We start from the raw sequence: 26,468 nt of genomic DNA on the forward strand, positions 1-26,468 counted from the left end.
TTGAAACAGATGTGCCATTTCTAGAGCACATGTCATCCAGGAATTTATAGGCCTGTCGCAAGCATGTGTGAACTATACACATGATGAACAACCACTACTCAACGCCTGATAGCAATTTTACACCACAACCATCACAGACATCCGCTATCACAGAAACATTTAGGGTCTTCAGTGCAGTGTCAAAGATGTGAATTAACTTCATAAGCTACCTCATTCTGCAGGCAGATATTGACTTGATTGTGATAGCCTTCCAGATAGTCAGCCAGGCCTTGTCTGAGAGAGAGAGAGAGAGAGAGAATTATCCAATCACAGAAATCTCAGCCGTTATCGGGAATTCTAGATGGCCATGTTTGGCCTCAGACAATGGCTAAGATGACGCGATAAGGAGCAGAAAGAAAGGTATGTTCCTACCTGGTGACGTTCTCCTTGAACGGCCTCTCCACTTGGCCCAAGTGCCTCTCCAAGTCCACCTGAGAGGTGTCGTCTTCCGCCTGCGTGCACACAACAAACCATGACATTTCACTGCGGCCTCCCTCGAATCACACTAGGGTTTCAAAGTCGGCTCATTTCTGGAGTGCAGTTCGACAAGCTTTTGATGAAAGGTCTTAATATGATTGCATCTTACCGTGAACGACGTCACTGTTGAAGTGAACACGCTTTTGAAGTATATAGGAAGAACCTTGAACTTACAGGCCTGACACTGCTAGGTTTCAAATGGCGTGTGTCGGTCTTACCAATAAGGTCAGTATTTCTTGAATGTTTGCTTTAACAAGGTATTTATGATAGCCAGCCTGTCTGCCCGTCTCCCTGCAAGTCTGCCCGTCTCCCTGCAAGTCTGCCCGTCTCCCTGCAAGTCTGCCCGTCTCCCTGCAAGTCTGCCCGTCTCCCTGCAAGTCTGCCCGTCTCCCTGCAAGTCTGCCCGTCTCCCTGCAAGTTTGAAGTTTTCTTTTCTGGACATCTGTCTGTCTATTTCATTAACTTTCCTCCAGGCCTTTGACCTTTAGCTGGTCTTATTCTACTTTTGAGCTTTAAACACACATCAAAGTGCTACATCACTGATTGGTAGGTTGGTTTGGGTCTTACCGTTCGTGCCAGATCCCTTCTCATGGTGCTCTGAGAGAGCAGCTGGAGCTTGATCTCTGCCTCCCACTTCCTGCAGTTCTGTACGTACTCGTGGCTGCCCAGGCTGTGCTTACTATGGAGAGGACACAGGGCCACAGGTGGTCTAAGGTCAAATTTGATATCAGGGTCTTGTCCATTAGGTACCAAATAGAAGGAAACAAAGGGACAACCTGGATTTGGTCCAATAAGAAATGCACAAGTTTGTTTTTATTTCAAGAAGTTTACAAAGGTTTCCCGTTGCGTGCCCAAATGAACAACACCTAGCAGTTATAGCATTATGCTCGGAACATTGTGAGGAATGAGCCCAGTTCCGTTTCAGCACTTAGCCCCAAGCCCTTACCACCTTTCCTTTTGGTGTTCATAGATGTAAAATTATGGGAAAAGGGACGAATCAGCAATATGGTAGTGGCTCCAACTAGCCTTCCAATAGGTTATGATGGAAAGTTCGTCATCTGGTTTCCACCTAATCTAACCTTTCAAATCAATGGTGTTGAATGGTGAGGAAGTAGGCCAAATGGAACTAGGCCATAGTAATTCAGATTTATCGGTTAAGGCCGTTGGTGTACACAAGGACATTAAACCCAAGAGTAACTTAGAACTAAACACTTAAAACCCACTTAAAAGTTAAAGAGTTCCAATGAATCTAAAGGGCCAGAGGGGGACCTGACCTGAGAGAGATGCTATGCTTAGCAGGGGCTGGGAGCAGTGGAAACATTCCAGGACCTTCTGAGGGCTTGCCAAGACCAGACAAGGCCGGGAGAGTACAGATAAACACACTGGGGAATTTGTAGCTTGACACAAAGCGAAACTGACCCAAGTCTCTAAAAATGTAGTGCATGCAAGCAACACACACAGAAAGACACACACATGCTACGTGGGTCAACTATTTGATCACCTGCAGCCTCCCGCAATTGTTAATAACCCATTCGTAACCGCCTGACTATATGTGATAAAGTGAAAACCTGAGGCCCGCACCCAAACTATTTTGTTGTCTAGGGCCTCCCGGGTGGCGCAGTGGTCTAGGGCACTGCATCGCAGCGCTAGCTGCGCCACCAGAGTCTCTGGGTTCGCGCCCAGGCTCTGTCGCAGTCGGCCGCGACCGGGAGGTCGGTGGGGCAACGCACAATTGGCCTAACGTCGTCTGGGTTAGGGAGGGTTTGGCCGGTAGGGATATCCTTGTCTCATCGCGCACCAGCTACTCCTGTGGCGGGCCGGGCGCAGTGCGCGCTAACCAAGGGAGCCAGGTGCACGGTGTTTCCTCCGACACATTGGTGCGGCTGGCTTCCGGGTTGGAGGCGCGCTGTGTTAAGAAGCAGTGTGGCTTGGTTGGGTTGTGTTTCGGAGGACGCATGGCTTTCGACCTTCGTCTCTCCCGAGCCCGTACGGGAGTTGTAGCGATGAGACAAGGTAGTAATTACTAGCGATTGGATACCACGAAAATTGGGGAGAAAAGGGGGTAAAATAAAAAACTATTTTGTTGTCGGGGGTGCAGGATTTTTTTAAAGCTCAATTTAAATATGCCTATTTTTCTGCTTATAATTTTCAACACTTTGGTAGACTATTTGTTAGTTAACTTGTCTATAATTAGATACATGCATCTTCTCTTCTATCATTACTTGTTGGCCTAGAATACTAAATAAACCCTTGCTCACCAGAAAATATGTCATACATCGATAGAACGCATGCTTCAATCTAGTTGACATTGGTCAATTTCTCATTCATCTCTTCTTCTCTCCTGCAGCAAAGATGTTGAAGGACCGTGGAGAAAATGCAATAACAAAACAAAAAAATGGGAATGAGTTTCCATCCAAACATCCGTTTGACAGGTTTTTAAGGGAATTAAAAGCTGTGAAAATGACCCAACATGTTTCTGATAAGATTTCAGTTTGGCTTGGATGCATATTTTATGTGGTTGTAATACTAAATCAGCTTTTATAATGCTGATAAAGATAGCAACTTTACAGACGGTCCCTAACCACACATTCATTCTCTCAAGATGCTGAAATAAATAAATATTTCTCCACTCCTGTTCCCGAGTGAAAATGTACATTTGGTGTATCATTTTACTGAAAAAAAACTGCTTAATGCTGCCGAAGTTAATAGATTAGGCTATGTGAGAGGTTATAGACCTACAGTCAGCGTCCGGACTTTAGTTACTATTCCATTTAACCCATCTGAACAGTACAGTTCCCTTGACGTACCATACTTGAAGTCCCCGTCTTGTGACTGTCGAATTTGTATAGCACCTCACAATTCACACAACATATTTCCCAAACATTAGCCTACTGTTCTGGCCCTCCCTTCTCTTTATTTTCAACCTCGCTATTTTCCAGTTTTTTTGTATTTTTTTTTTTTTAAATTGAATTCAACTCCAACATTGTCCTTTTTTCCCCCTCAGTGGATCGAAGTCAACATTTTCTACCTAAGTTCCCAAAAGCACTTGGCAATGTATTTGGCACGCATACAGTTAGTCCCTGAAGTTTAGGCTTACGCACTAACGCTAGAGATAAATAATGGAATAAAAACCTCAATGTAGCCTAGGTATGAATTGCACAAGAATGAAACATTTATAATACAGAGTTAGCTTTATTCAACCTGCACGTCACCCACGCACCCCATCAGCCGCACAATATTTCACCACCCTAAACCTGTCCGGCCCAGTGGATATAACTGCGGGTTATGAGTCAACCCGACACATCACCAACACACACACTTGACCTAAGAGTATTTATGCCAAAGAAGTCTTTAAAACAAAACCTGCTTTTGCACAACCCCTCTGTACTTAATTAGTAAAAGCAGCCCCTGCCCTCTTGACTGTTGCTTTTGCAACAGAACTGGCAAAACGGCCAAAAGGAAACATTTTCCTAACACAATTAAAGACAAATGGCTCCCTGCTTGAGGAATGTTGGCAGTGAGCTTGTTGATATTCTTGTTTAATCTCGCTCCTCTTCTCCTCTCTCTGCGAGGGCAAGAGGACACTTAAAGGCAGGATTGTGGGAAACGCAGGTGTCAGCGTGGGGTTGTGTGCCAGTGTGTGTGTGGTTGTGTGTGTGGGTGTAGGATTGTGGGAAATGTGGAGGCCAGGGTTTTACATTTGTGTGTGTGTGTGTGTGTGCTCACTTTTGCAGCACCTCCTCTTGGCCGCAGACCTTGAGGACGTAGCTGCCGATGTCCACCTGGTTGAGGTCGTCGTGGACCCAACACAGGGCTTGCATGATGAGGAGCTCTACATGAGAACTCACTAAGGGAGGAGGAGAAAGGTGGGGAGAGTGAGTGAGAGTTACAGCAAGCACAATGGCATACAAAGTCTCCTGTTCAATTTCTTTAAAAGTTCATCCTTCCTTCCTCCATTCCTTGAAGGAATCATTGATTAGACAGGTGAACACAAGGACACCACCACACTAATAAAGCAAGGTGCCGTTTGTCCACCTCTAGGCCACAGGTAGGAGAAGAAGAAGCAGCCAGATTCTCAATAAACAAGGAATCAAGAGCTTCTGATCCACCCAATAAAGTGATGATTTCAAGTCCAAGAGGCCCGACGGAACGGTCAGAAACTATCGCTGATGGAAAAGGAGGAGTCAATAATTGGCCAGATAGCAGTTTCATAAAACAATATCGCAAAGATCCTCTCAGATAGGATTACAGTGTGGGTGGTTCAAGTCAAACTATATTCATACCTAACCTGGTCCGAGATCTGTATGTGCCGTCTCGCCCACTCCTAGTCACTGGCTTGACAATGAGCGTATATGAGTTGGCAAGATGGCACAAACAGATCTGAGACCAGGCTAATTTGATCTCCCCTATCTTAATCGAATTAAAACGGTTCAGTGAATGATCTCAGGCTGCATTACGATACTGTGTTATTGGAAAAGCCTTATGTTCGTATACATGGGCATGTTTCCTGGGAAATATTTGGCGGAGAATGAAACGTGTGTATGTGACTGTGTGCACGCATGTGTAACCTGACACAAAACAGATTGTTCTGCCACTTCTAGAAGGGGGGGGGTTCTTGGTTTCTCCTCCGTTTGATGCCAGCACACACACACAGACCACCCTGGGCTCTCCAGCAATAACAACCCCACACCCTACAGAGGAATGGACTGGACTTAGTATTAAGGAAACAATACTAGAAGGCCTATTGGTGAATTTAGAGAGCGTTATGATTGGTCACATCTTGGTAGTGGGTGGGTGCTGTGAGGTGGCTTTCTAAGGATCCCTGTCAGGCTAACTGGTCAACAACTGAAGAGAGGGCATTTTGGGAGCATGTTGCCAGAGCTGTTTGTGCTGTCTTGCCTCTTATGGTCATTGGAGGATGCAAGACAGCAGAAACAGATCTGGGACCAGGCTGGGATTCCAGAGAGTGTGTGCTGAAAAAAAGCCCTCTTGCGTGTCGCTACGAACTCACACATGGTGCTGGAATGTTTGCGACTTGCGTGGTCACACACGCACACGAACGTAGGTGCTTAGGGGCTGGGTCTGGTCTAAAGCGGGAGAATCGAATCAAACGTTATTAGTCACGCTCAGAATACAGCAGGTGTAGACCTTACAGTGAAATGCTTACTTACAAGCCCCTAACCAACAATGCAGTTTTAAGAAGAATACCTAAAAAAATAAGAAATAAAGTAACAAATAATTAAAGAGCAGCAGTAAAATAACAATAGCGAGACTATATACAGCGGTACAGAGAACGTGCAGGGGCACCGGTTAGTCGAGGTAACTGGGGTAATATAAACACGTGGGTAGAGTTATTAAAGTTACTTATGGACAGATAATAGTAGAAGTAGGAGCAGTATAAAAGAGGGAGGGGGGGCAATGCAAATAGTCTGGGATGCCATTTGATTAGATGTTCAGTAGTCTTATGGCTTGGGGGTAGAAGTTGTTTTGAAGCCTCTTGGACCTAGACTTGGCGCTCCAGTACCGCTTGCCTTGCGGTAGCAAGGAGAACAGTCTATGACAGGACTGGTGTCGATGATTACAATACTAGTCTCGAAACACAGCAGGATTCTAGCAACTCGTTAGCTTGCACTTGAATACCCAGCCAATGAGTGACGTCAATTGAGGGCTCACATCCAATCAGCCGCCAGGAAGGGGCCAGGTCCTGGGCGATCCTGCCAGGGCAAAGCAGAACCCAGACATATTACCTCAGCACCAACGGGGACAGGAACAACTGCATTCTAGCTGTTTGGGGTTTTAGGCTGGGTCTCTGTACAGCACTTCGAGATATTAGCTGATGTACGAAGGGCTATATAAAATAAACTTGATTGATTGATTTCTCATCATCAATACAGGGAATTTAAACAACTCCATTTCTGCATTTTACTGTCTACTTCTTCATCAGATTTAAAAAGGCACTTAAAGAGAAAAGAAGAGAGCAACATAGCAAGAGAGAGAACATAAGGGAAAGCAAGACAGTGAGAGCGAGAGTATGATGGCAAGAGAGATCAAAAGACAAAGAGAGCGGGGCATTTCAGATCAGAGAACTGCAGCAGACAGAGCTAAAAACGAGGGGTTTGACTAAGGTGACATCCAACACACTCAAAGCCACCAGACATCCACCTCAGCCAGTTCCCTGGGTTTCCTCTCTCCCCACGCCAAGGTATGCAAGGAATCTCTAACCTAAATCGTGCAGTTGAAGATTCTAGCCTAAGAAAGAACTAATTGTTTTTTTTCTCCCCGGTAACAGAAGCTAGCTCGGCTCTGTCTGGCTGTTAAATACAGTAAGAGTGTCAGAGCAGAGCAGAGAAGCTGTAACAGTAGCAGTTGGGGAAAGAGTCATCTGGGAATGCGTTTTTGTTCACCCCCGGTAGATTTTTCCACACGCCAAATTTAGGAAGCTGGTGGAATGTGGGTGGAAGTGGAACAGAGGGGCCTGCCTGAGGACCGAGAGAGAAACGCGACAGATTACACAAGAAAGAGGGAAAGAAAATATTTTCAGCCTGCTCTTGTACCTCCCCGTACACTCCCCCCCTCCTAAAAGGGAGAGAAGGCCATTGTTCCTGTGTGCCGACATACAACCCTGGCTTTTCCCATTGTGGCCAATCGGGGGAATCTGTACTGTACAGCGAATCAGGCCTGGCTGTACAGTACATGAGAAAGAAGAGGCAGCATGACCAGTTGGTGTGGTTACAGAGAGACTGGGTTAGTGGGACTGGCCACACACACAGAGGAACGAGCAAGCAATACCAGTTTGGTTTTAAAATAAAAAAGCAATTAAGGATAGATAGAATCCACACACAAAAGGCTGGTGTTGATTCGCTGCCAGGACCCAGGGAGTTCAGAGCAGAATCCATTAGAGAACTTGGTCACAGGGGGCCAGGCCAAGAGAGATCAGTGACTGGCATTGGAGGGGTGGATCCAGGGGCGGCGCTACGAACCTGGGGTCAGCCAATGACAACGCACCCCCAGAGATCAAACCAAAAGCCCAGTGGGCGAATGAGTGAACATAATATAGAGAAGCCCTTTGGCCGACATAGCTGCTACAGGGCAGTGGCACAACCTTTTATTTGTGAGGAGAGGGAATGTGGCGTGTTACCACAAAAAAAAAGAAAAAAAAAAAAAAAACTCTGTCCCAAATGCTGCTTCCTCCTTTGGACCTCTGGACCAGTATTCTTATCTGACATCTGAAGAGCTCTGTCTTTTTTTTTGCAGTTGGGTTAATTAGACTTGGGAGAGCTCCATTCTAAAGAGGCCCCTTGATGTCATTGCATGTAGTAATAACCTACTTTTATGGTTATAAAGGCATCTTAGCAACCAGCCTGCACACCCAGGGTCGAGGACACTGAGCACCTCTGTATGGGTTAGGGTTGCAACAGTTTAGAAACTTTCCCAAAATCCCTCGGTTATCCAGAAATCCCATTTGGAGGATTGTGTCTCCACGTGTTCGGTCCTGAATCCTGGAATTCTCCAACCGAGGTATCAGAATTTAGCAAGCCTAGTAAGGGTGTTGTGATATGTCCTTACCATCGCAGGTGAAGGTGACAGGCTCCTGGGACTCAGAGATCTCGATGGACACCTTGACGCTGCAGCCGTTGTCCCCTCCCCCGTCCCTCTGGGGGATCACCGCGCTCAGCACGTACCCCGGGTTGGTGTGGAGGTCATCGTGGGCAAACTTTGACCTCAGTCTGAAAAAAATAAATAATAATCAGCCAATTGAAATCCAGTACGTCACCTTTACATAGAATTGATTCTCTACTTTTTATTGCCTTAGTTTGTAAATCTCGAAGTTAGCTGGCCTATTACACATGCATAAACTAATAGATAACGGACTGACTCAATTCCTGTGATTAGTTCTCCTACTTAACTTCCCCCTCCCGTACGGGATCTAAAGTTCTTCTAAAACTCTTCTGCTTTGGTGATATTTGCTGCACATGTACTGTGTTTTCTGCCAATAAAGCATTACTGAATGGAATTGAATAATTACTCAGGAACTAATGTATTGATGCTTACTGAACTGTCATCGAGATTACTCTCAATTGCCTCTATACTTCTCATTTACATGTGAAGACTCTTCGTGATCTATAACGATGGCTTTCGCATTAGGGATGGGGGTAGATGGGGCAGCTTTTACACTGTGTGTGCGTGTATGGTGTACTGCTTTGTTGGTGATGTTATGTCACCATGCTGGAGAGCAATTTCCAGAGCAAAGCTACATCACCACTCCACCCAGAGGACTGGAGTGAGGCTACACACCCAGTCACACAAACATGCAATTACAGCACACACACAGTACTGTGCGTGCACACACTCGTTTGCGTACACTCACACAGTACTAAAGTGTGTGCTCAGAACACACACACATACTGAACACACACACACAGCTTACATTGCTACGTCTTCACAGAAGGCTACAACTTCTAGGTTCTGGGCTTCCTTTTCCTCCAGGGCAGTGTACTTTGCCAGTGCTTTCCCACTTCCCTTGTCGTGCTGCGAGACAATGAGACAAAGCATAGGGGACAAAATGGTGAGCAAAACAAGAAGAAGCAGCTGTATGAGCCAACCTCAATTGAGGAAGTGTATAGGTTTACTGGTGTTAAATTAATATGGAACTGGAATTAAATTGGTATTCGTTTAGGAAGGTACACATTAAATACAAAAAGTACAATTGCAGTAAGACCTTAACACCTAATTGGACCTACGCACGTATACACTCACCGCCCCCCCCCCCCCCCCCCCCCCCCCATTCACATAAATGGATCGCTCCTACAGACAAGTGAGTCGCGAGGCCGTGGCTTGCTGTATAAAGCAGGTAGACAGGCATCGAGGCATTCAGTTACTGTTCGATTGAACGTTAGAATGGGGAAAAACAAGTGACTGAGTGTGGTATGATCGCCGGTGCCTGTTGCGCTGGTTCCAATATCCCAGAAAAGGCCGGCCTACTGGGCTTTTCACGCACGACAGTGTCTAGGGTTGACAGAGAATGGTGCGACAAACAAAACACATCCAGTCAGCGGCAGTCCTGGGGGCGAAAACAGCTCGTTAGTGAGAGAGATCGAAGGAGAACGGCAAGAATCGTGCAAGCAAATAGGCTGGCAACAAACAGACAAATAACAGCGCAGTACAACAGTGGAGTGCAGATCGGCATCTCGGAACGCACAACTCGTCGATCCTTGTCACGGATGCAGGAGACCACCACACCGGGTTCCACTCCCATCAGTTAAAAACAAGATCACCAACACTGGACAATTGAGGAGTGGAAAAACATAGACTGGTTCAACGAATCCCGGTTCCTGCTGTGTCATGCTGATGGCAGAGTCAGGATTTGGCATAAGCATCATGAGTCCATGGACCCATCCTGCCTGCTGTCAACGGTATAGGCTGGTGGCAGTGGTGTACCGCCATCCAATCTGCATCAACTGCGTGATGCCATCGCATCAGCATGGACCAACTAACCTGTGGAATGTTTTCGACTTGAAGAATCCATGCCCCGAATAATTGAGGCTGTTCTGGAGGCTAAGGAGGGGTCCGACCCGGTATTAGAAGGGTGCACCTAATAAAAACTGTCCGGTGAGTGTACATTTGTACATTATACAAACTGACGGAGGCTCGATTAATTTAGTCCTGTGCATTGTGCTAAGTAAGTGAGGTGTATGCAGGCAGCTAAAATAGCAGACACATTTTGATATAAGTAAGTGAGGTGTATGCAGGCAGCTAAAATAACAAACACATTTTGATATATGAAAGCAATGAATCCCATCAAGTGAATTTTTCCTATTGGGGAAAAGGTAAACACACACACATTCACACACACACACTAAATGGGCCCCTCTAGGAATTGAGTTCAGAGATTCCTGGATGCAGTGAAAAAGCTGCCGGGAACTGGCAGGAGGAACGCCCCATAATTTGACTAACTAGTTGGGGCTAAGAATGTGTTTCCTGTGCAACAGGAAATTACTAGTTAAAATCCCGCCTCTTCTCCCTGGTCTGCTGTGAGTCAGCAGAAAAGCACACACAGGCGTTGGAATTCAATGACATCACGATGCACACAGAGGAAGACTTTGATTCTGCTCTGAGGGAACAGGGAAGGGTTACAAAAATGCCTGATATGTAGAGTAACTTTCGTGTGTTGTTACTTGTTGCAGACATTTGAAAACAAAAACGCATGAAACAAATGTGTGATTTTTAATGCACTTATGAAAAGTGAAAAAAATATATATATTTTTCACCAACATAGCACAGCTTTTCGGGGCATACTGCACAGGATAGCTACCACTGTCAAAGTAACTGCACTTCTTGACCCATTCTACACTTCAGTGACTCGTACGCTGAGGTTTATGCAAAATACAGCCATCTAAACATTATCTACACACACTTCATGTGTTCTACTCTTTTCCCCAAACTTCTGGTGTTTCGTGGTGAAAAACTGAATGGGTCGAGCATATCACGTCAACCCTATTAGCCATAAATAGACAGGCTAGAAATATTTTAACAATGTACATGTTTTGGTGAAGCTGGCATTTAATTGTCCTCCCTATTGCACACAATGAGCTTACATTCCCACTGTCACAAAGAGACTCATGGCTGATTTAAGATGAAATCGTCAATATTGTGATGATCACTTACTTTACTTGGCACTTACTACAGACACTGATTTATTTAACCTCTTGCGATAGGAAAACATGTTTTTTTTATTAAGTTGAACATATGCTCATCATGACAGAATGTAAACATTTTGTGAAATAACACAGGTCATTTTTGTTCAACAAGCTACACTACCCTAAAGGGACTCATTTCGTGGAACTACGCTTATATTAAAAATAAAAAAAACACAACCTCATTTTAACACCCACTGATCGACACAGCCTACACACACACACTTCATGGGGGAAAATGTAATGTTAGTTTTGTTTTCAGAAAAAGTCACATCTTTACAGATGTTTTATGTTAATAGGATGTCATGACTGTGTCTATTTGTAATTGCTTTCATGAGAAATACAACGTTAATGATATATCGCAACATATCAGTTTGCCTTCTTTATGTTTTGTCATTTTCGGTGGCCAGAACAAAAAGAGAGAGACAACGACGACGGGAGATTTAGCATTATTTTATGAGCTACTTTGCTCAGCTTAGCGGTTCCTATAAAAACTTCACTCCACAAGCAAAGGCATCAGGGTTGTGTTCATTAGGCACCAAAAGGAAGAAAACGGACTTAACTAGGGAGGGACTACCTGGACTTGTCCAATAAGAAAATGCTAATTTTTTGTTGTTTTCCATCGCAAAGCGTTTTAAAACGTTTTCCATTGCGTTGCCTAATCAACAAGACCCATTTTACGGAGAACCCTTACAGAGACGAACACATTCTTGTTTTGACATAAAATATCACAAAACTGATACATATCTACAAATCAGTGTGTTTGTAGCTCTGACACGGCTGAGATGGCAATCTCTCGCTCTCCGAGAAAACTTGTACATCCCAGCTAGCCAGGTCTCCAGTTGGCAGGAAAAGAGTGAGAGGCATTAGCTGTGTTCGTGTTTTGAGACAAGATCCTTTCATCGAAAACAAACACGCAGAGATAATCCAATGAGGCGGAGATGATCACACACACACACACACACAGGACAGACACCAGGCTGTACAGTTACACAGGCCTGTCTTTGTTTTCTCCATTTCATCCTCTGAGCAGCTTTTAATGGGGGGGGGGGGGGGGGGGGGGGGGGTACTGGAGCCTGAGGGGATGGGTAGGGCCCATGTGACTCACACCATTCACGTCATTCATCTGTTCTGGTTGGCTTTGGTCTAGTCACCCTACTGTTCTGAGTCAGGTCCGGTCTGCTTAACAGCTCCTCTGTCTTGGGTCTGTCTTAAACTGGTACAGTACACCACTTCATGGTCCAAGGCTTGTGCCGGTCTGCTGCCTGTATATACAGTCCTAGAATGGTACCTACTTCACTGGCCCAGATTTTTAGTGGTTTGCTAATACTGTAGACTTCCATTGACATGAGTCTATTCTACTTTCCTCAACCTTACACTGACTCAATGCACACTCACTGGACTCTACCCACACACTCCAACACACACACTCGTTTAAGTAACCTTATTGGGTAACCCCCTAACCCCAAAACCTAACCTTAATTCTACCTTATCCCTAAACCCCCTAGAAATAGCATTTGACCTTGTGGGGACTAACAAAATGTCCCGGTAGTAGAAATCAAATCAAGCATTATTTATACAGCACATTTAAGACATGGAATACCACAATGTGCGTTACAGGAAAATACAAACAAAAAAACTATTAAATAAAGCTGAAATATTTACTACACAACTTACATAAGAGGATGAAAATAAAATAAAAACAAAAACTGAACGGCTAAAAAACACCCTAAGGAAAAGCAAAGCTAAAAAGTGTGTTTTAAACAAGTCCACATGCTCACTCACAACTTCTCTCCACATACAGTGCATTCGGAAAGTATTCAGACCCCCCCCCTTGACTTTTTCCACATTTTGTTACATTACAGCCTTATTCTAAAATTGATTAAATAATCCCCCCCCCCCTCAATCTACACACAATACCCCATAATGACAAAGCAAAAACCTTTAAAGAAATTTCAGCATTTTTTTTTTTAATAAAAACAAAATATCACAAAATATCACATTTACATAAGTATTCAGACCGTTTACTCAGTACTTTACAGCGATTACAGCCTTGAGTCTTCTTGGGTATGAAGCTACAAGCTTGGCACACCTGTATTTGGGGAGTTTCTCCTATTCTTCTCAAGCTCTGTCAGGTTGCAAGGGGAGCGTCGCTGCACAGTCCGGGCTCTGGCTGGGCCAGTCAAGGACATTCAGAGACTTGTGCCAAAGCCACTCCTGCATTGTCTTGGCTGTGTGCTTAGGGTCGTTGTCCTGTTTGAAGGTGAACCTTCGCCCCAGTCTGAGGTCCTGAGCGCTCTGGAGCAGGTTTTCATGAAGGATCTCTGTACTTTTCTCCGTTCATCTTTGCCCCGTTCTTGACTAGTCTCCCAGTCCCTGCCGCTGAAAACCACAGCATGATGCTGCCACCACCATTCTTCACCATAGGGATGGTGCAAGATTATCTACAGATGTGACACTTCTCATTCAGGCCAAATAGTTCAATCTTGGTTTCATCAGACCAGAGAGTCTTGTTTCTAATGGTCAGAGTACTTTAGGTGCCTTTTGGCAAACTCCAAGCGGGCTGTCGTGTGCCTTTTACTTAGGAGTGGCTTCCGTCTGGCCACTCGAGCATAAAGGCCTGATTGGTGGATTGCTGCAGAGATGACCAAGGCCAATCTCCCCCGATTGCTCAGTTTGTCCGGGTGGTCAGCTCTAGGAAGAGTCTTGGTGGTTCCAAACTTTTTCCATTTAAGAATGAATAGAGAACACTGTGTTCTTGGGGACCTTCAATACTGCCCAAAAATGATGGTACCCTTCCCCAGATCTGTTCCTCAACACAATCCTGTCTCGGCGCTCTACAGACAATTCCTTCGACCTCATGTCTTGGTTTTTGCTCTGACATGCACTGTCAACTGTGGGACTTTATATAGACAGGTGTGTGCCTTTCCAAATCATGTCCAATCAATTGAATTTACCACAAGTGGACTCCAATCAAGTTGTAGAAACATCTCAATACTGAATACTTTTACATTAAAAAAAATATATATATATATATATTTTATTTAACTATGCAAGTCAGTTAAGAACAAATTCATATTTACAATGATGGCCTAGGAACAGCGTGATAACTGCCTTTGTCAGGGGCAGAACAACAGATTTTTACCTTGTCCGCTTGGGGAATGCTCTAGCCACTAGGCTACCTGCCGCCTTAAGTAAATAAGGTATGTTTTTTTATTTTACAAACCTGTTTTTACTTTGTCATTATTGGGAATTGTATGTAGATTGATGACGGGGAAAAAACGATTTAATCCAATTTAGAATAAGGCAGTAACGTAACAAAATGTGGAAAAAGCCAAGAGGTCTGACTACTTCCCGAAAGCACTGTACGCTGTTGCTACTCTGTTTGTTATCTATACTCATTGCCTAGTCACTTTTACCCCTACCTACATGTACATATTACCTCAACTACCTCGTACCCCTGCACATTGATTTGGTACTGGTACTCCTATATAGCCTCACTGTTGTTAGTTATACTGTTATTATTTCTCTATTTTTATTAGCAACTTCCCTTACTTTTTAACTCCGCATTGTTGGGAAAAGGAAGGTAAGTAAGCATTTTATGGTGAAGTCTACACCTGTTGTATTCGGCGCATATGAAAAACACAATTTAATTTAATTCTTCCTGGTTTACACTTTCTAGCATAAGCTACATCAGGAGAACCAGTAAACCAAGTAAAGTTTGACTTCCTCTTTCAATCAGAAAGTTATTGGAGGTTAGGACAGAGGAATCCCTGTGACATTATAGAAAGGTCCTTTTTTCAACAAAGGTTGCGGTTGTTGTTATCATCTAGGACTTAAATCAGCTGATTCAGAGGATTCCGTTAGTGTCTGGCTCTCAACTACAATTTCCACCCACAAGGCACTTCCTGTTTGTTGTGGCTAAACAGGGTGAAAGATAAGGGGTGGAGAAGACCGAGATAATTGACTTGAGTCACTGAGTTTACTTTTAGCCATATATGTCACTCTGTAGGCCTATCTATCCACCACCACAGAGTGTATGAAAGAACATATTTTGAATATTAAATGACTTGATAAAGCGCCAAAATTCAGCATTTTGACATCCTTCTGTGCACTCCCTGTAAGATCCTTGAAGATTTTAACCCACTTAACCCCAAGATGTATCCAAGTGTTCACCATCATTGTAAAGCCTTTGTTATTTTGTTGCTTTCATTATAACACATTTTAACGGAAACCCTGTCGCGTGAACTGAACTCTCGTTTTAATATGGTGAAACTTTGAGTCAATACATGTTAGAATCACCTTTGGCAGCGATTACAGCGGAGAGTCTTTCTGGGTAAGTCTCCAAGGGCTTTGCACACCTGGATTGTACAATACTTGCACATTATTCTTTTGGTTGTGGATCACAGTCAATTTCAAGTTGCCATAGATTTTCAAGCTGATTTAGGTCAAAACTGTAACTAGGCCACTCAGGAACATTACATGTTGTCTTGGTAAGCAACTCCAGTGTATACTTGGCCTTGTGTTTTAGCTTATTGTCCTGCAGAAAGGTGAATTTGTCTCCCAGTGTCTGTTGGAATGCAAACTGAACCAGGTTTTCCTCTAGGATGTTGCCTGTGCTTAGCTCTATTCCGTTTATTTTTATCCTAAAAAACTTGTGATTTCTTGCCCATTACAAGCATACCCATAACCTGATACAGATTGAAAATATGAAGAGTGGTACTCAGTGATGTGCTGTGTTTGCCCCAAACATAACGCTTTGTATTCAGGACAAAGTTCATTTTTGGCATATTTGTTTGCAGTTTTACTTTTGTGCCTTATTGCAAACAGGATGCATGTTTTTGAATATTTTTATTCTGTACAGGCTTCCTTCTTTTTACTCTGTCATATAGGTTAGTATTGTGGAGTCACTACAATGTTGTTGCTGCATCCTATCACAGCCATTCAATTCTGTAACTGTTTTAAAGTCACCATTGGCCTCATGGTGAAATCCCTGAGCTGTTTCCTTCCTCTCATGCGTGGGGGAAAAAATCAAGGGGTGTGAATACTTTCTGAAGGCACTGTAGCCGCCCACAAACACACGTTTGATGAAAGATTACTATGGGGCTGGAAACCGATAAGAGGTGACTGGGTCTGTAGAAGGTAACTCTGTGCTGGCCCCGCTGGTTGAGAGTAGTGCTTCGCCCGGCCACACTCAGTCTCACACTCGGTCTAAATGAGAGCGCCTGCTGCCATGGCAACACTGGGTCGCTCTGGGGCTTGTCAGATGAGTCCGCCGTGGGGCATGTTGGGGAGCTGTATGATCTTGTCCCTGCTTAGGCTATACCAACACCAAGTACTGCTGCCTGGCAGCAAGGCAGACAGGCTTGGGCGACACACATGGGGACACACACAGGGTTGTGACAGTCATGAAAAAACCCCATAAAATAACAGTTTTGAGATGTATAAATGAATGTGAACATTTTTACACCTTCCTCCTACAGCATTTTATATATGTTAAAATTGCCAGAATAATTTGAAATACCAAAAATATTTTCTGCTACTGCTGGCTTAGAATCGCCCTCACAAGGTGTGGGCATTGCGAGGTGTGGAACGTTTACTTGGCTAAAGGTATGTGCTTTGGAAACCAAAATTGATATTTTGGCAGTGCCGGTATGATGTCATTGATGTGTGACTTGACCTGGTGGTTTTGGCTGGGCTTTTGATAAACCCGTTGATATTTTAGTTCAGCTACAATCGTACCCAGTTGTTTAGGCGTTAATTACGTTGGGTTATTTTGAATGAGCCATGGTAGAACTTGGTTGTTTTGGCTGTGTTATGACTGCCTGTTTAGGCTGTGGTGTGGTAGTGTACAGATTTGCTTTGGAGAGAGATTGTACGATATCTTTTACCGTTAGATGACTAGACGTACCTGATTGTTTGGCTTTTGCTGTGATGAGGACACTGGGATGGTAAGGGAGTGGTTCCTGGTGATCGCTGCCCCCGTCGACGACCTCCGGGGCTGAGAGCGACCTGCGAGTTGACCCGCCACCTCCACGGGTGGACTGCTGCCACCAGCCACACCCTCTGTCTCGTCGAGCAGCACGGCATCCCAGGGGTCCCCTCCAGCTGGCCCTCCCACCACCATTACTGTACCGCGCGATGCCAGGGAGGTCCCCTCCTCGCCCTCGGCTTTGCGCTTGTTGAGTGGGTCCAGGTCCAGCCACTCGAAGCGGCTGAAAGCAGGGGATTCCACGGCAGGTTGTGGTGGGTTGGGCGCCAGGGACGCGACGCTGGTCGGCGAAGAATCCAGGTCAGTGCTGGCCGACCTGCCATTCTTCAAGTATTCCGAGGTACTGTGGATCTTGTCGAAGAGCTTGGCCATCTCCAGGGTGACGGTGGGCTGCTGGAACACCATGGCCCCGGGCTGCTGGATGGGAGTGAAGGCCATGAATGAGGTCTGCGGGCCGGGCAGGCCTATGTAGGGCGGCATGGCCGGTGAAAAGCCATTGTGGAAGGAGAAGTTTTCAGGGTTAGGGAACGGAGCAGAAGGGAACATGGGAGCCTGCTGGTGGGTGGGTGTGGACACGCCCGAACTGGAGGGCGTGGAGAGCATGGAGGGCGTCCACTGGCCCCTGTGGAAGGGCGAGGGGCTGCAGGTGGCGTAGCCCCCCGGGTAAGAAGCGCTGAGGTTGAAACCCAGCAGCAAGGAGGGCCGCGAAGCCTTGCTGCTGTTGGCACCAAAGCTGTCGTCCAGCAGGAGCTTCTCTAGCTCCTGGTTGGTCAGCTTGTCGACGTCGATGTCCCGGAACTTGTCCTTCTCTGCCTGCGTCTTTGCCTCGGGGAAGACGATGAGATCCTTCTCCGGTCGGTTGCTGGAGGAAGGTGTAGGCCTGGGAGCGGCGGCAGGATGAAGTTTGTTTTGTGAGGAAGCAGAAGAGGAGGTGGAAGAGGAGGTTGCCGGGAGCGTCTGTCTCTTCTCCATTTGTAGTTTCGCTAAGGCCTCCGCCTCCATACGAAGGGCCTCCTCCTTACCCACAACCCCCTTTGGCTGGGCCACATCCAGCTTGAACCCATTACCACTGGATATCTGGGCCATGGTGTCAACTTGAGGGTGCCATGTACGCAGAGTTTGTAGTTCAGCTCTGGTGTCAACAGGTCAGACAGGAGTTCTGCTTCTTCAAACACCTGGGAGAGGATGGGAAACGACCACAAGTCACAATACAGACAACACCAGAAACATTGCACAACCATGAAGTGGTCTGACAGGCATTTGTTCTGCATTTAGTGAGCGATGTCCATAGCTAATGGCAAAGTCTGCACGACTAAAAACTAGCTGATACTAATGCATTTGTATTGCTCCCTATATAATTACAGCTTGGCTGTTTCAAATCTATTACCAAGATATATCTGTGTTTTAAACACCAGTGGACCTTTGACTGTGGCTTGTACAAATATCCAAGCCCAAGACCAACTGACATCCTGAAGTATCACCGTCCTTTAACACGGGGGGGGGAAATTCCACAGTAACAGAGTGACGACGAGACTCACTTTTTCACTTTCAAATGTATGCCAAGCAAAAAAACATGACACCATTTAACAAACCATACACGTTAGGGCTGACACCATTTAGTCGACTGGTCGTTTGTTTGGTCGATAAGCTGTTGGTCGACCGAGATTGAGATTTCTTTATTCGAGCAGTCGCAATCCTTATTTTCTTCTTATGGTGCACAATACAATTGTCTGATTCGTGCCTGTCTCTTTGGACTAATCCATTGCAGAGGCCACGGATAAGGCACAGTCCATCACTCTAAGACATTTGATACCGACATTGTATACAGTGCATTTGTAAAGTATTCAGACCCCTTCCCTTTTTCCACATTTTGTTACGTTACAGCGTTATTCTAAAACACACTAAATAAAATAAAAAATCCTCAGCAATCTACACACAATAACCCATAATAAAAGTTAAAAGTTTTTGCAAATGTATTACAAATAAAAAACAAATACCTTATTTACATAAGTATTCACACCCTTTGCTATGAGACTCGAAATTGAGCTCAGGTACATCCTGTTTCTATTGATCATCCTTGAGACAACTTGGAGTTCACCTGTGGTAAATTCAATTGATTGGACATGATTTGGAAAGGCACATTAGAGAGTCTAGTTTGAGAAACAGACCCATCAACTGGCAGATTCATTAAATAGTACACGCAAAACATCAGTCACAACGTCAACAGTGAAGAGGCGACTCCGGGATGCTGGCCTTCTTGGCAGAGTTGCAAAGAAAAAGCCATATCTCAGACTGGCCAATAAAAAGAAACGATTAAGATGGGCAAAAGAACACAGACACTGGACAGAGGAAGATTGGAAAAAAGTGTTTTTGACAGACAAATCTAAGATTGAGGTGTTCGGATCACAAAGAAGAACATTCGTGAGATGCAGAAAAAATGAAAAGACGCTGGAGGAGTGCTTGACACCATCTGTCAAGCATGGTGGAGGCAATATGATGGTCTGGGGGTGCTTTGGTGGTGGTAAAGTGGGAGATTTGTACAGGGTAAAAGGGATCTTGAAGAAGGAAGGCTATCACTCCATTTTGCAACGCCATGCCATACCCTGTGGACGGCGCTTAATTGGAGCCAATTTCCTCCTACAACAGGACAATGACTCAAAGCACAGCTCCAAACTATGCCATAACTATTTAGGGAAGAAGGAGTCAGCTGGTATTCTGTCAATTATGGATTGGCCAGCACAGTCACCGGATCTCAACCCCATTGAACTATTGTGGGAGCACCTTGACCATATGGTACGTAAGAAGTGCCCATCAAGCCAATCCAACTTGTGGGAGGTGCTTCAGGAAGCATGGGGTGAAATCTCTTCAGATTACCTCAACAAACTGACAACTAGAATGTCAAAAGTCTGCAAGGCTGTAATTGCTGCAAATGGAAGATTCTTTGACAAAAGCTAAGTTTGAAGGACACAATTATTTCAATTAAAAATCATTATTTATAACCTTGTCAACGTCTTGACTATATTTCATTTTACTTTTGCAACTCATTTCACAACTCATTTCATGTATGTTTTCATGGAAAACAAGGACATTTCTAAGTGACCCCAAACTTTTGAACGGTATGTATGTATGTATGTATGTATGTATGTATGTATGATGCACCAACATTACATTCTTGGCCAATACCGATAACCGATATTTAAAAATGTAAGCATTCTAGTACAGTTAAATAGTTAACACACACACATGGACGCAGCGGATTAAGGCACTGCATCTCAGTGCAAGAGGCGTCACTACAGTCACTGGTTCAAATCCAGGCTATATCACATCCGGCTGTGATTGGGAGTCCCATAGGGTGGCGCACAATTGTCCCAGCGTCGTCCAGGCCGTCATTGTAAATAAGAATTTGTTCTTAACTGACTTGCCAAGTTAAATAAAGGTTACACACACACACATCAAAAAGTTATTTTGTTGGCATTTACGTATGTCCCCATTACCAGTGAAACATAATCAAAAAATATTTATTTCACTTAATGCTGTGAGGCACGTGTAGCGCAAAATGTTACGCGGCTTTATTACGTCATGTACCTACGTTATATAAACTCAACAAAAAAATAGGACCCTGTCTTTCAAAGATAATTCGTAAAAATCCAAATAACTAAACAGATCTTCCTTGTAAAGGCTTTAAAAACACTGTTTCCCATGCTTGTTCAATGAACCATCAACAATTAATGAACATGCACCTGTGGAACGGCCGTTAAGACACTAACAGCTTACAGACGGTAGGCAATTAAGGTCACAGTTATGAAAACTTAGGACACTAAAGAGGCCTTTCAACTGACTCTGAAAAACACCAAAGATGCCCAGGGTCCCTGCTCATCTGCGTGAGCATGCCTTAGGCATGCTGCAAGGAGGCATGAGGACTGCAGATGTGGCCAGGGCAATAAATTGCAATGTCCGTACTGTGAGATGCCTAAGACAGCGCTACAGGGAGACAGGATGGACAGCTGATCTTCCTCACAGTGGCAGACCACTTGTAACAACACCTGCACAGGATCGGTACATCCGAGCATTACACCTGCGGGACAGGTACAGGATGGCAACAACAATTGCCCGAGTTACACCAGGAACGCACAAACCCTCCATCATTGCTCAGACTGTCCACAAGAGGCTGATAGAGGCTGGACTGAGGGCTTGTAGGCCTGTAGGAAAGCAGGTCCTCACCAGACATTACCGGAAATAACGTCACCTAAGGAAACAAACCCACCGTCGCTGGACCAGAGAGGACTGGCAAAAAGTGCTCTTCACTGACGAGTCGCGGTTTTGTCTCACCAGGGGTGATGGTCGGATTCGCGTTTATCATCGAAGGAATGAGCTTTACACCGAGGCCTGTACTCTGGAGCGGGATCGATTTGGAGGTGGAGGGTCCGTCATGGTCTGGTCGGCAGGTAGCCTAGTGATTAGAGCGTTGGACTAGTAACCGAAAGGTTGCAAGATTGAATCCCCGAGCTGACAAGGCAAAAATCTGTAATATATATATATATATATATATATATATATATATATATATATATAAAATACATACACAAAAAAATATATGGGGGATTGGAAATGCAGACAATTACATTGAAAGAAGCCACAATCTATCTGCAATATTAAAGCTGATCTACACACAATTTTGGATTATTATTAATAATAATGAAGGGGGGGCAAGGTGGCCTGCTGTGGTGGAATGGAGTGCGTGTGTGGGGGTTTGTAGGGGAGAAGGTGATCAAAGGTAAGGGGGACAAAGTGGTGAAGGGCTTTGTAGGTCAGAAGGAGGATCTTGTAATGAATGCTTGGGAGACAGGGGTCCAGTGGAGTTCACGAAGGGGGGGGGGGGCTACCAGGACTTAGTGTGGGTGAGGATCCGGCTGTAGAGTTTTGAACCATTTGAAGCTTATGGAGGGAGCTTGAGTTGATGCCGGAGAGTAGTGAACTGCAGTGGTCAAGACGGGTGGAGATGAACGCATGTATGAGGGTTTCATCGGCAGGACAGGAGAGGGAAGACCTGACTTCGGCAATGTTGCGGAGGTGGAATTATGAGGATTTGACAGTCTGTCTTATGTGATGGTCAAAAGAGAGTGTGGAGTCCAGGATGACTCTAAGGTTGTGTGCATGGAGGGAGGGAGAGACAGTGAGGGTGAAGTTTCTAGATTTGGTGCCTATGAGGAGGAGTTCTGTTTTATCACTGCTGAGCTTGAGTAAGTTTGGTTGTATCCATGTTTTTATTGCAGAGAGGCAGGATTCAATGTGGGTCAGAGGTAGGTTGAGGAGGGATTTGGTGCCACGGTATATCTGGGTGTCATCGGCATTGCAGTGGAAGTCAAGGTTGAAGTGACGGAGGATCTGACCAAGGGGGAGGATGTAGATGATGAAGAGTAAGGGACCCAGCACAGAGCCTTGGGGGACAACCTGTACAACTGAGGCTGAGGTGTGGCCATTAAGAGAGATGTAATGTGTCCAGTTGGTGAGGTATGATTGTAGCCAAGAGAGTGTGGTGCCCTCAACACCCAGACCCTCAAGCCCGGTGAGGAGGATCTGATGGCTCACTGTGTCAAAAGCAGCACTCAGGTCAAGGAGAATCAATATGTTGTACAGTACTGAACGATACTCTACTTTTACTGTACTTTACTGCAACTGTGGTTTGTGACTATGATTTCCCATTGTGGCCAATTCAGTTGCAGTCATTCTGTTACTGATTTTGGCCATTCTGCTACTGATTTTGGAAAAGAAAAGGGAAAGGGGGACTCGTAGTCAGTACAACTGAATGCATTCAACTGAAATGCGTCTTCTGCATTTAACCCAACCCCTCTGAATCAGAGGTGCGGGGGGCTGCATTAATCATAAACAAAATTGTTAGCAGCAAAAATACTATAACTAATAGGGTTGGGTGATATATGGGGAGACCTTTTCTACGATATGCTACTCTAAATATCGCGATAACCGATATAGGCCTAACCATTTTGCGTTTTCAAGTCTTGCCATAGAATTCTTACTTAAATCATCTTGAAAGTCTAACTCGGCCACTCAGGAACATTCAATGTCATCTTGGTCAGCAGCTCCAGTGTATATTTGGCCTTGTGTTTTAGGTTATTGTCCTGCTGAAAAGTGACTGTCTCCCAATCTCTGTTGGAAAGCAGACGTTTATTTTTTTATCCTTAAGTTATTTTTTACACCTAGTCCTTGCCAATGACAAGCGCACCCATAACATGATGCAGCCACCACCATGATTGAAAATATGAAGCGTGGTACTCAGTGATGTGTTGGATTTTTTTTGGTGCCTTGCTGCAAACAGGATGCATGTTTTGGAATATTTTTTCTTCTTCTCAGGCTTCCTTCTTTTCACTCTGTCAATTAGGTTAGTATTGTGGAGGAACCACAATGTTGTTGATCCATCCTCAGTTTTCTCCTATCACAGTCATTAAACTCTGTAACTGGTTTAAAGTCACCATTGTCCTCATGGTGAAATCCATGAGTGGTTTCCTTTCTCTCCTGCAAATGAGGTAGAAAGGACACCTGTATCTTTGCTGTTGAAATTAGTTGGCAGGCGCCTTCACTTCAACATTATTGTGTTTTGGTGTATTTCTAATACCTTTTAAGACTTTTTTTTTCTTAAGACTATCTGTGTGACCAGAAATCAAAGCCTTTGCTTATTACACATTTTTAGGGTGGGAAATGGTTGAAAAACATATCATGCCTTTATTTCTCAAAAATATACACTATTGGCATTCATTTGACACCAAATTTGATATGCTCCTATAAATATCACATGTTTCTGCTAATGGGTCCTTGTACATGGAAATGACCAGCGACAGCAGGGAGGAAAGGGAAAATAATTTAAATCTACTTGAGTCATGCTGCCTCAGAAATCCATGACAACCCCACTTACAAAATTATGCACAGTCAGGGTAAAGGGGAGTCCATAAAAGGCCTGTTAAAGTTTAGTGTGCCTGGCTAGCACAAGGACTGTAACATGGGTTGTACAAAACAGAACAATGTGTTTCGAAATAAGAACCTCCTCCTTATTGATTTGACTGGCTGTAGCTACAATACAGATCTATGTATTGGTTGACTGTTATGCGTATTGCGTTTGTCCTACTTATTTTGCCTGTGTGTTATGAGTCGAGAATCAGTTCACACTGTAGGCCAACACACATCAACTGCATGCCATTTTCATTGAAAATTATTGTCTGTCTCATACAGCAGCAAGGAATGGCCTTGTCATTAGTGGCATTGTTTCTTGTGAAAACTGACATCACAGTTTATGATCAAACAAACATAATGATATGGGTATGTAGTTAATGAAATTATGTCGTATGAGAAACTTCACTGACACAGGCTAAATTGTATTACCATGACACCAGTGCCTTAAAAAAAATTCTAAAGACTTTCTTAAAATATTGGATATAGCCTATTTCTTATATACAAAAGCTCTTTAAAATACAGTTTGCTCTCTTCTGTAAAAGATCTCAGCAATTTTATTTTATTTTACCTTTATTTAACTAGGCAAGTCAGTTAAGAACAAATTCTTATTTACAATGACGGGCTAGGAACAGTTAACTGCCTGTTCAGGGGCAGAACGACAGATTTGTACCTTGTCAGCTCGGGGATTTGAACTTGCAACCTTTCGGTTACTAGTCCAACGCTCTAACCACTAGGCTACCCTGCCGCCCCAAGCAATATGGTGCAGGTGGGTGGGTGTAGAACATCTTCAGGACTATGTGTTGTCAGAAACCGGCAACATGTGTGTGCATTTATCGAGTTCCTCAAACGACAGATCTAAAACGAAATAAACAAACTCATATCACTACCCAGTCCCTCAGTCAGATACTTTCTATCAGGCGACACAGGCCTCTCCTGAGTTTCCCTCCCACCTCCCATTGTGGTGAAGGCTAGCTGAGCCCGGGCTCTCTCTAGCTAGCCTAGCACTAATGTGTGTGAGGAATTTGGCATGTAAGGCAGCCAGGCGGGTCTCTCACTCTCTCTCTGTAGCATTGTGTACTCTATGGCCCAAGGGTGTCTTATCAGCTGTGCTAATATCAGAGCCTGGGCAGAGATTCCGGTGGTGGAAAACCAACGGCAGCAGCGCTCAAACATTTGTCTAGCAGCTTAGTGAAGCCACATTCTGCCAGACAGACGTCAACTGAGTTTGATCTGGGTAAAGGAAACAGGTAGGCAGACTGTGGTGGTACTGGATTCATTTTTTGGATTCTTCATCATCATGTAACCCTGCCTCAAATTTGCAGCGTGTCAAGTTTTGACCTCAGTCTTCCCTTCAAACAGTAGCTTAAACCCTACTCTGAGTAGATGCAGTGGACAATGGTATCTGTAAATGTTATAGGCTAGGCTACATATAGTGAGGAATCAGGCCTATATACATTTTTCATCTTGAATCTTTGAACTACTCATCCCATTCAAATGAAGGGTCATTGAAGAAGAAAGAGAGAATGTAGGCCTATGCCATAGAAATGTGTGGACATGACTCACCAATAGAGTTCAAAACTTAATGTACCCAAATGTCTCTTAAATTTAGCCTACATATTACTATGAGTGGCTACAGGAAGACAGGCTAAACCTTAAGCCACTAAACCTAATCCCCAGAACAAAGGGTCCTGACCTGAGATGCCATCATGTTTTAGAAGCCCTTAAAAGGCAATTGGTAAAAAGATTAAAAAGTTGGAGAAAATGAATAGGAATAGCTCAAAGTAAAAATATATATATATATATATATATATATATATATATATATATATATATATATATATATATATATATATATATATCTCTCCATGGTGCTGTAAACAATTTTTGGACAAATTCCCCTAACGACTTCTAAACGGATCTGAGAACATTGTTAGTTTCCCCTCAAAGTAGTTTGGGCTAAAAAGACAGGCGATACTGGGAGCTAGCTACTACCATTCTTCTCCAGTGGAAATGTCTGCTTGACTGGAATAATTTAAGGATGCAGGGGTCAGTTTGGAACTTTCAGAGATAATTTGTTCACTGGATTGAGTAGAATGGTCTCTTTACAAATTGCCTAATAAAAATGCAAGTAGCAGGCCGCCACTACCAATCTGAAGCAGACATACCGGGCAGCGGATCAAGGTACAAAATAACATCTTTAAGACAGGACTAAGTAACCAAGTCATGCTTATAGCTTTTATAGATTCAGTTTGTACAATGATGGCCAATGACTGGGACAAATCTCAAATGCTGATCTTCCTGCT

The 26,468-nt window shown here is 44.2% G+C and overlaps 1 protein-coding gene across 1 annotated transcript in view; it reads right to left on the reverse strand.

The window, feature by feature from the left end:
• The window catches only part of pik3c2a (phosphatidylinositol-4-phosphate 3-kinase, catalytic subunit type 2 alpha), a 62,800-nt gene that overhangs the window by 25,429 nt on the left and 10,903 nt on the right, over positions 1-26,468 (reverse strand). Inside the window, exons 3-9 of the mRNA XM_055934743.1 lie at positions 17,122-18,377; positions 8,945-9,045; positions 8,083-8,243; positions 4,243-4,363; positions 1,084-1,195; positions 412-491; positions 210-273 (exon numbers count right to left, since the gene is read on the reverse strand). Coding sequence (XP_055790718.1) covers positions 210-273; positions 412-491; positions 1,084-1,195; positions 4,243-4,363; positions 8,083-8,243; positions 8,945-9,045; positions 17,122-18,288 — 1,806 coding nt within the window. The 5' untranslated portion in view covers positions 18,289-18,377. The remainder of the gene's footprint in view (positions 1-209; positions 274-411; positions 492-1,083; positions 1,196-4,242; positions 4,364-8,082; positions 8,244-8,944; positions 9,046-17,121; positions 18,378-26,468) is intronic.

The sequence above is a fragment of the Salvelinus fontinalis genome, chromosome 9, assembly GCF_029448725.1.
Source record: "Salvelinus fontinalis isolate EN_2023a chromosome 9, ASM2944872v1, whole genome shotgun sequence".
In the NCBI taxonomy this organism is placed as follows: domain Eukaryota; kingdom Metazoa; phylum Chordata; class Actinopteri; order Salmoniformes; family Salmonidae; genus Salvelinus; species Salvelinus fontinalis.